Below are 13658 nucleotides of genomic sequence, written 5' to 3'. Positions count from 1 at the left end.
TAAAAACTCAGTGTTGAACTATTACATACACCATAATATCTATGTGTATACTCTTTATTGTGATATTAAAATTCTTCTGTTGTCACATAATTTTTTAATTGAGGCTTCTCTGTTTATGAGATAATGTGTGCTAATCTCCAAGTTGTACATAGGCCTTCAGAGTTAAGCAGAAAGAGAGCTTTATTGAACTGAAATATTTTTTCTTTACAATAAGACTAAAGGAGAAAAAAATTTTTTAATACTAAAGGAGAAATTTTAATGACAAATGATGAAGCCTGTTTCTTTCCATATTAAAAGAGAACAAATCTCATTACTTTTAACATTTCTTTCTATAAATGGTCACTTTAATAAAATCTATATTAAGTGTAATAAAAGTGTTTTAAAAATGATTGGGTTGGTCAAAAAGTTCCTTCGGGTTTTTCTGTAAGACACTATGGAAAAATCCAAATGAACTTTTCAGCCAACCTAATAAACTACGGTAACCTTTGTGTGTATGTGTGCTCAGTCATGTCTGTCTCTTTGCAACTCCATGGACTGTAGCCCAGCAGGCTCCTCTGTTCCTGGGAATTTTCAGGCAAGCATACTGGAGTGGGTTGCCATTTCCTCCTCCAGGGGATCTTCCCAACTAAGGGTTGAACTCTTGTCTCTTGGGTCCCCTGCATCGGCAGGCGGATTCTCTAACACTGCGTCACCTGGGAAGCCCATGGTAAACTTTAGCTCAACAATACTAAGTACTCAGATGTATGATCCTCACCGTTGGAGCAGTCTGGGCCAGTCCAATTAGGGTCACAAGTACAGGAGCCGCTTTCCTGAAGATATGTCCCATGGCCAGAGCACTGGTCAGGACACATGGTCTTGAGTATTTCACAGTTGTTACCACCCCATCCAGGATTGCAGTGACATTCCCCATGGATACACACACCGTGGTTAGAACAGCCAGGGTCTAGACAGTCAGCTAGTGGGAAGAAAAGAGAACCAACTTACCATTAAATCTAGAAGATATACACAGTACACACAGAACGAAGAATTAAATCCCCATTGACCTGAACATTTTGGCAACTCAGATATTTACCTACCATTTGTAAGAACCTGTTTCTGAAAAATGCAGAGAATTTATGCAGTAAAGCATTAAGAGACATGCCATTTAGGTAATGGAGACTCTTACAAGGATTCATAATTCTCACTTCTGCTCTTGAGATGACTGCTTTCCATTCTGCCCAGTCAGAGAATAATAAGTATTGGCTTCGCTATGACAAAATCTGAATCAGCTGGCCTGTCCATAACCACTGAATACTGACAGCTGTGTGGGACCCTCACATGTTTGAGAAATAAATGAGTTGCACACCCTCTATCCTTCTTAATTCACGTTAATGTGCTTTAGATGACGAGATTTAATTTAGCAATTTGACTCAATAAAACTTTACACTTGTAGGGTCAATGGCCTGAAAATTTAATTCCAGAGACTTAATTGCATTACTTTGTGTGTGCAGATCAATAAAATCAATTTGATTGAAGAATGGAAATGGTGCTTTTCTGCTTTTTGAAAAAACTAGCTCAAATGCATTTTACAGTATAGTATCTTAACTATCATCATTATATATAGTTATGGAGCAAACCCATGATGTATCTTTTTCCATCAGCCTATTATATTCAATATTCATCTTTCTAGAGATACCAACTGCTAACAGATTTAGAGACTGGCATCAAGGTGAAAAATGGCAAAAAATAAACAAACAGTCCACTGTTGGGTCCAAGACACAAGTTTTTGCTTATTTTCTCAGAGTGAAAAAAAAAAATTATTCACACAATTGAGAAAGAGCAAAGGGACTCCTTGGTATTTTTTCTTTTTATTAGGTAAGATGTTCATGAAGTAACACCTCCCTGAATATGGAAATCAAAATTACCTTCAGAAGGAGGCATATAAAAAGATTCATTGCCAAACTAAAGGTTACACATATCACCTGTTTTTTTCTTTATGAATATCTAAGAATAGACTTCCGCAGATATTGACATGTTTACCTTCTTCGCAGTTTTCTCCTTTGTATCCGGAGTTGCAAGCACAAGAGCCCATGATACAAATCCCACGACCCCCGCACTGCGGGTCGATACACTGCGTCGTGGGCACATCGCATTCTGTGCCCTTCCAGCCGCTGAAACAGAGGCAGCGGCCCTTGGAGTACTGGCCGTTGCCGCTACACAGCACCGGACAGGCTGCTATGAAATAAAACACGACAGGGGATTATCAGCCATGCTTCCCCCAAGATTCGCTCAAAGCAGCAGCACGTCGTCAGAACAAGCGCTATGCCATTTCTGCCCCCCCAGCCCTCCACCTCCCTTCCTGTCTTGGGAGTTTGCTGAATGACTAGAGTTTCTACACAGCTTATTTATCTTGGCTGAAGAAAAGAATCTAAGTCGCATACCTCTTGAACAATCCGGACCCAGAAATCCTGGAAAACAATGGCAGGTTCCAGAAACGCACTCTCCATTTCCATGGCAATTTCTGGGGCACTCCACCACAGACTCTGAAGAAGAGAAAAAGAAGCGATCCTTGCTGAGCATCCTGCCTCCTCTGCGAGGTAAACCGTGTCACTTTGATCATTTTAGCTACATCTTGAAGGACGTATGGCTGGCTGGCTCCATAACCCCAGAAAGGATTCATTTATACCAGGTCGTGTAGGAGCTAAGTGGCTTCAGGCTCTGTGTGACCCCATGGACCGCAGCCTGCCAGGCTCCTCTGTCCATGGCATTCTCCAGGCAAGAGCGCTGGAGCGGGCTGCTGTGGGGAAATAGCACGTAGCCAAGATGGTGAAAGTCAAGCTCTCATGCCCGCTCGCCCCACATCCTGTAAGGGATGACTCTGTATGGCTATGCAACAGCTGAGATCACTTACAGCACTGAGCATGCGTACCACAGTGTACCTGCCTGGCCACGGGCCACGTGGGTTCTGTAAATGTATGCAAGCCCCACCTAAGAAACCCCTTTTGCTGCTGCGCCAGTCTGGAGAGAATAAACATGTCTCCAGTTCCTACGGCTCCTCGAGTTTCCTTCCAGCTGCCCCGCTTGTGCCTTACCTACCCTGGGTTCAGCGAACAGTGTGGGAAGTGAGACAGTTGCCATTTCCTACTGGAGGGGATCTTCCTGACCTAGGGATTGAACCTGAGTCTCCTCCACTGGCAGGCACATTCTTGACAACTAAGCCACCTGCATCTCTGATGTCTCCTTCAGGGGCAGGCAAGTTATCACCAGCGCCACCTGGGAAGCCCCTAATACCAGATTATTCGAATAGTAAAGCAAAACACTGCTAATTTCAAACACAGGTATTTTTAACTGTTTTTGTGATGCACTGTCCCCTCCAAGCTACTTCCGAATAACACGCCTTCCGTGCTTCATGGTTTGTCATATATTCATAAACAAACAATTTAAAAAATACTTCTCATAATTACTTCAGGCCTTAACATCCTAGGACTCACTCAGAACTGGTGAAGGTAATTTAGTTTCTATTTAACACAGCATTGAGGCTGGGCGCCTGGAAGTGATACTTGGAAGATAGTCCTTACCTATCACAATGGTGTTGAAGGACACCTGCTCTGCATTTTTCCCATCGTTATAAAAAGCCAGATGCCAGATTCCAGAGTCCAAGTACTGGATAAAGCCGGCCTCGTGGAGACTGACGGACCTCGCCTGCCGCCCAGCCCTTTCGGACTCCAGCAGGTTCCGCTGCTCTCTCGCGATCAACCTGCTGCCATCTAGGAGCTCCACAAAGTCATACTGAGGACAACGACAAGGAAAACTGGTTAGCAGACAGAAATACTACAATGGCAGGGAAAAGTTCCTGATTGACAGGTCTTCTAGGCATTGTATTCACAGGGGTGATGGAGGGTACCACCTGCATACCATTGTTGTATTTAACATCACGGACCATTTCTTCCCCTAATTTTATTTAATTCTTCCGACTGATGAGAAATTTCTGAGTTTAAGCTATAGAGAACAGACCTGGGGTTTGCCAAGGGGCAGGGTAGGGGAGGGGTGGAGTGGGCGGTTGGGACTAGCATGTGCAACTATTGTATGTAGGATGGATAAATAAGGTTTTACTGTATAGCACAGGGAACTATACTCTGTATCCCATGATAACATGGAAAAGAGTGTATGTATAACTGAATCCTTTTTTAGGACAGCAGAAATTAATACAAAGTTGTTTAAACAACTACACGTCAATAAACTATAAAAATTTCTTTTTACAAAATTTGTGAGTCTAGGCAATTTGGGGCTACAACCATAAACCTCCATCATTTTTAGACATTAGATGATCTCTTAAGGTTTTCTCCTAATTAATACTTAAGTAGTAACCACTGCTACTGAATACTTATTCTGTGCCAGGATTATTTTTAATCATCATTAGCAACATTTCTAGGAAGACCTTATTGTTTACACTTTAAAGATGAAGGAAACTGAAACCCAAGCAGCCTCAGCAGGGTCAGATAGCTGGTCAGTGGTGTAGGAGGTTTGTGAACTGCAGTGAGCTTTGCTCCAAAGCTTGGGCTGTTCCTATTACCTGACTCCACGCCTCTCTGTGACCCTGATATGACCACTGCAAACACCATGGAGAAAGCCAGCCATGGAGTTTTACTTAGTTGCAGTTAGATTAAAAACATATAATAAGATGCCTTTACATCTTTGATCAGTTCTTCTGTCTGTGGAATTTTCCTAGCAAGAATACTAGAGTAGGTTGCCATTTCCTCTTCCAGAGGGGTTCTGAAAGGATGAGCCAATTATTATCATGAAGCCAATCATCATTAAACAATATTTAGTCTAGTAAGATTAATCATGAACACTGGGCAGCTGGAAGAATTCAACCAGAGAATTCAAAGGTAATTTTTAAAAAATGTGATGTGGCTGGTAATAGTGGGATAATATTTTGTAGTCAGAGGTAATTCAGTGAATTTGGAAGACACTGCAAAGACTTTTCCAACACAGTTTCAATAAACTTGTTCGACAACAGTTTCTTAAAAGTAATTATTCAGTGTCTATAGACTCTTACCCAGTTTCACTTTATTCCTGAGGTATATGTATTGATGGTGAAAAGTACACTACAGCATTATCTATATAAATCATTAATGTTAAAGCACTGCACATGTGAATCATTAATATTCTATTTTCTGATAGACTCCTTAAATGGAATTTCATCAGCGGTCTATTTAAGGAAAACTTATTTATAATGAATCCCTTAATATAATCAAATTGGAAAAAAAAAATCAGTTGTTGGGATTCAGAGAACCACGTTTAATTCATTGCCACTGTACACAGACCTTTTCCTGTTACTACTGGACAGAATTTAGAATATCTAATTCAGCTTCCAACATACTAAATTTTAAATGTGAGTATAAAAGCATTTTTTGTTATTTTTTTGTGCAGTTGAACTGTACTATAACACCATAACATCATTCAGCTGTGAGGAATATAGAAAAAGTCATAGTGTGATTAGCATTCAAACATTTTTCTTAATTTATATCTTACAAGGATGAGGAAAATGACTGGTGTGGACACTTTACAAAAATTTCACTGGAATTATACTCCAAAATTATCAGAGGAAATTAACTCAGCACTTCTGAACGGTGCCTCTGTCTCAAATAAACCATTTATTTTCTTACCAATTTTAAATAGTTGCATGAGCATGGGAAAAAGACCAGGAAAAGTTTCTTTTGATGGTCCCATTGCATATAAACATTTTTTCCTCCCCTAGCATAGACACAGTAACTGAAAAAGTGAAAGGGAGGAAAATTTGAATTTTAGTAGGTCTTTCAAGCCCTATGAGTGTCACCTTTTATCAAGAAATCACTATTTTGCATCACACTTTGAACAATAAACTAAAGCTGGAGTGGTAGGCATGATGCTTGTGGTGAGGAGTAGCTGACGATTGTGGAGTAAGTATCTACCCAGCTCTAGGCTCTTCCCTGGGGACGTTTCACACACAACTTCAGGAGGATATTCCAGTACCTAAAGATAAGTTCCCTATTTAACACTACAGCTATTGCTACAAAAAAGAAGCAAGTTATATGGAATAGAAATTTAGTAACCTTTGTTCTTTGGGTGTACTGTAATCACTTATGGGCAACCTGAGTTTTGTTCTGTACTACCTATTCATAAGATTCTTATGGATTTTTTGTGCAGCAAGTCTTAGAATCTTGTTATTTTTAGGACAAAATTCAGTCTCACCACAGTGGGGGAGCGATCAAGAGACAAAGCTTATACTGAAGCTATCTTGATGGTTCGTTTCTGAACAGATTTTCCCTATTCTTTACTCAGTTCAGCTACTAAAATCATGAGAACTCAGAATCTATGAATACCTAACTGTGCTCTCCACTTTTTGGTGGTGGTTTAGTCCCACTGTAAACCACTGACATAGAGGAGGAGGCGATTTTAGAGATCACCTGATTCAACTCTTTCATTTTACAGACAGACACTGAGTCACCAGCAAGTTAGACTTGTTCAAGGTCACAAGGTCAAACAATGGCGACCCAGGTTTCTGACTCGCATTCTAAAACAGCTTCATGCAAATGCACTCAAAGGATACAGTATGCTATTAACTGTATAAAGCGTTAAATTGCTTCCTTAGGCTTCTAACTGTCCAGGAGAATGAATCAGGCATTGGGGAAGAAAGTCAATTGATTCTTGGCAACAGTCACACGGACAGTTTTATAAAGGTGGTCACAAAGACTTTCAAAACTCAAGTGATTATTCTGAATGGTTGGCCAATTTTAATTATTTCGGGCTGATTTATTTAACGTTCCCCAGAAACAGAGAAATGTTCAATTTGGGCTGCTATATAGCATATTTCATGTTTAAACACTGAACTCGGAAACAGCTGTTTGCTCTGCTGATCCTGAATAAACCAGAGGAAGGAACTCTAATAACTGTGGAGCTTAAGAAAATGCATAACCTACTTAAACACATACATTGTGGGAGAAAAGAAAAGTGAAAATCACGTATATTGCGTTTAAATATCAGAAGAATTATGAGAAAACCTGAACTACACCTTTTATTCCCTAGTCTTTTATGGTATATATAACTTGCAAAAAGTCAATTCTAAATCTTTAAATAAACCTTTAAAGTGCTCAATGCATTAATTTTTTTCCTTGAAATTAATTTTTGGAATTTACAGGTTACAAGCTTGCTGTTGTACTTAGAGGCATGTTTCTTGAGTTATAAAAATAATTTAATCATACATGATTCTGATGGAAAAAAGTGTTTTTTTTTTCTGTTTCACTGGAATATTGTTCTACTAAATGCAATCTATCTTCTATAACTGAAGTCATGGAGAGTCATTTCTACTTAAGAAAATATTGTCATTACATCTTAGTATCACCTGTAACATGAACTAGCTATAGATGTAACTATAATCTACAATTGGACCCTACCTAGTACATAATAAGAGGTAGTTCGATATGTGAGCATTAAAGGCATTACTTTAACAATGTAGATACGAAAAATGTTAACTCAGAAAAATGAATACACCAAAGCATGGCATTCAAAAAATTCAAGTTGTATGAATTATATATGTATATGAAACTTTGCTTAATCCATGACATTAGAGAAAGCATGTTCAAATTTTTCTCACTCATCTTTTCTTAAAAAGTATTTTTATTAGTATATGGATCAATTTTTCTTAAAATTTATATTCTGAGGTTATAGAAAAAGCATTTCTCACAAATTTATGTAATATAAAGCATCTGGTCTTCATTTTATACATCAAATTAGTCAGCATGAAATCCCATGGGTAAATAACTGATTTTCAGGCATAACTTTAGGCTCATCTAATTGTCCATTTTAATTAACCATCTATCACATTTTTGGAATTCCTGTTTTTGGGAAAAAGTCTAGGCTTCAGTTTTGTGGTAGGTAATTTACATAATTTCTCTGAGACGTAATGGAATATCTTTAAACCACAAATTCCAGTTGACATTCTATGAGTCAGTACTGGATCATGAAAAAGTCTATAGGATTATTAATCTGCAACAGTTGTGAAATGATTTGCATGAAAGCAAACTGACTTTAAAGTTCTTTGAACCTATAATATAGGAGTATTTGAATTGTTTTAAATAATGTGATCATCCTTGATGATCTATGAAAGCTTTTGCCTTGGCATTTTAGTGTTTATCATATTTAGACGAGGAATTGTGGCTTGAGTTGATAAAAGTTCATACTATATATCTGTTTATGGTCCCATAATTTCTTTACAAAGAGTAAATCTGACATAAAGTAAAAACTATGTATTTTCAACAGAATGAAGATGTTTGGGATGAAAATTTCATGCATGAAAGTTGTGTGGTCTTTGGAAATGATCACAGAATTGTTCTAAAACACTTGGAAAATCCATGATGCTTTACTACCTAGATGATGTTCAATATTCATCAGGTTACTCACAAATTCTGTACATTTTAATCAATCAGTACCGATTAAAGCGAATCAGAAAGAAAAAGCTGTTCTTCCTACTAATTCAAAAGTCTCAAGATAAGTGTCACCTACATTCAAAACTCTCTTCGCTGTAACACACCAATACAAAAGTGGTCAAAGAGTTAAACAAGTTAAACAAGCACTTAAGAAATGGAATGACTTTAAAAATGCAAACGAGCAGTTTTCAATTTACTGGTAATACAGCCTACCTGAGTGTGGGAGGGTGGTAAGCCTTTTCGGCCATATACTCCAATCAGAGCATCTTTCTGAAGAGAGATGTTGAATTTAAGAAACTGTGGCTGATCTATAAAAAGTTGTGATCTCCAGAAGATACCAGGAGGAACCTCTTGAATTGCTCTTCGGCCAATATCAAGTTCTCCAGAATCTATGGTATTATTTTCCTGTGTAAATCCACCCAATTTTCCTGAATGTAAGAGATTCATTGAAAAAGAAGGGAAAATTAAAAAGAAACAGAACCAAAACCAAAACAGCCTTCTGACTTTCCCAACATTTTTTTCACTGAAATGCTCAGAAATTTCATTTCCTTCTGATAAATGAAATGCTCTTCTTTATTTCTAATTTTCCCTTTAAAAGGTTTTTCTCTGTTAAGATATTGTTCAAGTAATCCTGATTTAGCACGTTCTTTAAGATATTTAAGTCAAAATCCTTTTACTTTCCCCCAAGGTACACCTATTACTGCAACTGTTTTCACACTTACAGTCTTTCTTGATCATTTGAAACGTAATTATCTCACAAATTATATGTGGTGTTATTTCTTGGGAGAGATTAAGTCTGGTACTTATCAGTCATTCTAAACATACCATAACCTTGCAAAGTGTAAATTAAGGCAGAATGGATTATGAAGATTTCCAAATCAATCAAATTCAAAATTCAGATGACTTCAAGAAGCTGTAAATTATTTTAATGACAGAAGAGAGTCTTCTGTCTACAAAGGACTATTAATTTAACATTGAGTTCATTTTGGAGCATTTACTAGGGACACAGAATTGTAGGTATTAAGAAGAAACACAAACTAGAGAACAGAATCTTGGAGATGACGGACTCTGGCCTTGATGGCTTCTGTCATCAAGCAAGTAATTACCTGGTTGGAAAGACAACACCTACAAACTAATAAATGACTATCTTAAGCAACATATGGTTAAAGGTCAGAGCGCAGTAATATCACTGAAGGCTGGAGCTGGAAAGATGTCACAGAGGGATAGGTACTGAGCTCGACTTTGCAGGACAAGTAGGATAAGGTTTCTTAGCAGAGGGAAATTTTGCAATTAAAAACATGGCACTGGAACTGAACATGTGTTGGGTAATGGTAAGCAGAGAGACCCACTTGGCTAGAAAAGAAGCCTAGAAAACTGGTTCTGGAGTCAAATAAACCGGAGTTTGAACCCTGACTCTACTGGCTAACTGGCTGTGTGACCTGAAGGTGTATACTAAGCTTCTGATACTAAACCTCATCTGTAAAAGTAACCATGCAATCACAGGACTCCTCTGAGCGTTACATGAGGTATTCTATATAAAGCACTTGGCTCTCAGAAGATATCAAATAAATGGAAGACATCAATGGGTTTGTCATGGGAGAAACAGAAGATAAAACTGGAAAAGCAAAATATAACCCTACACCCAGAGATTATTTTTGCTTGCTAGCGAACCAAACATCTTTATTTACAGAAATTTTTAAATACCTGAGATCAATGTCTGCTTTTCATTTTGGAAGCTTTTGCACAAGAACCTACATTTGTCATAAAGTGGTTTTTACTGAGAAGATTAAGGAGGAGGGAAAAGGGAATTAACCTTTAGTGAGAATCTATAACATGCTAGGTAGTTTCATCTATATTATGTGTTTTAAATTTCAAAACAACTCTGTGAGATTGATACTATTTTGAGACGAGGAATTTAAGGCTCAGAGAAGTAAATTATAACCCGAAGGGAGGGTTGAGTCAAGGTTCAAATAGAAGTCTGCATAATTCCAAAACTATGTGTTTTATAGAATCACCTACATAATCCATGCTTTTTATTAAAAACAAATACTTATTTCAAATTACTAGGTTTTAAATTTATCTGTCTATTCCATATAAAATCAGGTATGTTATCCCACTGAAAGACATCAGAGAAACTGCTTAGCTTTCAGTTTTTAGGACATAAAATTGTACTTATTTTTATTTGGAGGGAATGACAGGCTTGTGTGCCATGGTTACTATGACCTAATATTCTTCATATTATATGTGTTATTTGCTCAGTCATGTCTAACTCTGCTATCCTATGGACTGTAGCCTGCCAGGCTCCTCTGTCCATTGGATTTTCCAGGCAAGAATACTGGAGTGGGTTGCCATTCCCTTCTCCAGGGGATCTTCCTGACCTAGGGATGGAACCTGGGTCTCCTGCATCGGAGGAGGCAGATTCTTAAATTCTTTGTATTATAATTTATTATAAATTCCTAGTAAGTTTTGGTTGATTTCTACATATACTATTTTTTAAAATACTGAGTAGAATAGTAGTCCTTTACCCCACTAAGATCTGTTAGTACATGTATTTATACATGAGATCTTTCATATTTAGACTCATTCATTATGTTCACAGATTTCTAACGCTATTATTATACATTATTGCCATTAACAAGTTCTATTGTTACTATCTGAAGCTTATGTGATTTAATCTGCTCTCTGGTCTTGATCCTATCTACTGCTGCTAGAAATGGCTTGTAGATGTACCCATGCTTTGAGAGCTGGTCAGCATTAGCTGGTGCTAACCCCAGAACTGTTTTCCAAAACATCATCTTTGCCCAAGGGCATTAGCTTTGGAAACAGGAATCATGTTCTGATTTCTAGGGTTTCAGGTTTTGCTTTATTGCTTTCTCTATATCCTGATTTTGAGGTGCTAAAATCTTTCTCACTGCAATGATATGTGTACCCACTTCTGCGTTGAGAAGTGTATCTACTTATACAGTTAGTCCAATAGTTAATTTAACAGGTGGCTTTTTCAGAAAGAAGGTTATTTTTAATTGTAATACAAAAGAACCAAGGTTGAGTGGATGTGCTTGAATGGGGCAACAGTAGCTCTGATTACTGTTTCTTTTTTGTCTACCTGTAATGGAAAATCTTCCTAGAATCTCAGAGTTCCAGTGCCCTTGGAGGTTATTTGGTCCAGGATTCTTCAAACAAGAGTAGTTCATAGCCCTATGGAACATGAGGATTTTTCAATGTAGGAGAAAGGGGTACATTATTTTATGGGAATTAATTTCTAGAACCTCAACAGTTCCCATATTTAGACTTCCATTACAATAGACAGGCATACTTCTCACATATCCAGAATCTTTCTTTGATACACTCTCTTAGAACATAAAGTCTCCAGTGTGTCAAGCAGGCAAAATTGAAAGTATTTTTGTTGATAAACATTCTTTAACCAAGACACCATAAACCCAAGGAAGGGCTCTTTTTGTTTTTCCTGCCATACACGTATTTCTAGCAAAGGCAAAGTGCAATGAAGTTAAGAAATGAACTATTTGAGACTGCTGGCAGGTTTTAAAATCCGATGCATCAAGAGGGAGAGAGAAATCTTTGTTTTGTGCCCCCGTACCCACTCACCCATTGTCTATGAATGCTTTTCATCTGCAGAAGAGTTTCATGATTGCAAAGAGAATGTCAATAAAGTAAGAAGTATTCAAGGCAATGATGCCTTATTTAATCCAATTGTCAAACTCCTGGCAAGGCTCTGAGTTTTATCCATCTCTCTACTGCCTGCCTAGCATAGGAATTCTGAGCTGAGATGGTTGTGACAAAATTTATATTAATTTATTTGAACTGAAAAAAACAAGCCAGACTTTTTATGGCAGAAAGTAAGTTTGATTTTATTGAAAACCAGCTCTACCGGTAAATTAAATAGTGAGTATTTCCCATACATTTGATGAGCTAATTAGAGATACTGAAAGTATATAATATGATAAAAGCATTCAAGAGAGATTATAACAAAGGTAAATGAAAATGAACAATGGTTCCATTTTCCACTCCATTCGGTATATATCAGATAAAATAAAGTGCCACTAAGTAAAAGAATAAGACACATAATTAGTGGTATGCATTTTGCTAAACCTTGGTGAAGCCTTTTCTGGTGTACTCCATGGAAATTGAGAAACTGGACTGATTTGGAAAACTGCGTACAGAGTCTTTTTGAAATCAGCTGCCAATTCTTTGCTTTCAATAAAACTGAAAAAGAAATGTGGTGGAATGGACACTTGTAGACCACTAAATATACTTTTTGGAAATAGATCACTATGTGATTTTTAACAAAGGACTAACAAGGACTTCAAATAATTGAATGAGACATCTTCCTAAAACTGTTCTTCCATTCCCATCTGCTTATTTTGTAGGGAGAGTTCTTATGTTTACACGTATAAAAAAGGAAAAACAGGCATAGAATTGATATTGAAATTTGCTTTGCTCTTGTAACAAGTAATATTCATCAGTGAATACATAAACTGTCTGAAAAGTCTCCATCTCATTCAGAGAGGTATTTTTTTAATACATTTTCACTTTTTATATTTAATAATTATCAAAATGCTTAACATTATGTATATCATAATTAGGTTGATTTCAGCCAAATATGTACAACTGATAAACGGAAACAAAATTCAGTATAGAATGAAACAGATTTAAAAAAAACAAACACTTAAGAGTACTATGGTTGCAGGAAATACAACTCAAATTAGTACACATATTTCAGACGCACAAGAACAAAATAGTTTTAAGATCACTGATCTAGCTCATCCTAGGAAATGTGCTCATTTTTAAGTGCCTATCAATGTCTGTCTGCTTTAAATTATTCCACTATTTAGAATCTAGGATTTATTTTGAACTGAGGTCTCAAAATGTCTCTTTCCTAAAAGGTAGATGCTGCCCTGACCCTCTCACTATAATCAGTGATGCACAGAGATAAGGACATCACAGATTTCTCTCTGCTTAAATCCATGGGACTGGCAGCTAATATTAGTACATCATTCCTGCTAAAAAGCCTCTATCTGAATGTCAGGAGACTAGAGTTTTGTGAAGGTGCTTTGTCTTTTTAAATTCTGCACTGTTGCTTTTCAAGTCACGGCCCTCCTCTCATTCGGCCAGGTCAAGCGTGGTCATTGCTGTTAGCATTTTCAAATGCTCTTTATTGATTGTAAACACACCTGGAAGTCAGTTGTGCCATTG

At 37.3% G+C, this 13658-nt stretch overlaps 1 protein-coding gene across 7 annotated transcripts in view; it reads right to left on the bottom strand.

Moving 5' to 3' along the window:
- Window positions 1–13658, bottom strand: part of TENM3 (teneurin transmembrane protein 3) — a 621736-nt gene that overhangs the window by 117673 nt on the left and 490405 nt on the right. For 6 of the 7 annotated variants that reach the window (XM_043454043.1, XM_043454046.1, XM_043454048.1 and 3 more), the window contains 5 exons: window positions 8661–8875; window positions 3558–3768; window positions 2421–2522; window positions 2020–2214; window positions 755–955 (listed from right to left, as the gene is read on the bottom strand). In XM_043454043.1, the coding sequence (XP_043309978.1) occupies window positions 755–955; window positions 2020–2214; window positions 2421–2522; window positions 3558–3768; window positions 8661–8875 (924 nt within the window). The remainder of the gene's footprint in view (window positions 1–754; window positions 956–2019; window positions 2215–2420; window positions 2523–3557; window positions 3769–8660; window positions 8876–13658) is intronic. The other variant, XM_043454047.1, reaches the window with a different exon arrangement.

This window comes from Cervus canadensis, chromosome 31 (genome assembly GCF_019320065.1).
Source record: "Cervus canadensis isolate Bull #8, Minnesota chromosome 31, ASM1932006v1, whole genome shotgun sequence".
Classification (NCBI taxonomy): domain Eukaryota; kingdom Metazoa; phylum Chordata; class Mammalia; order Artiodactyla; family Cervidae; genus Cervus; species Cervus canadensis.
The sequence above is the reverse complement of the archived record's forward strand: the minus strand, read 5'-3'. Positions and strand labels throughout refer to the sequence as shown.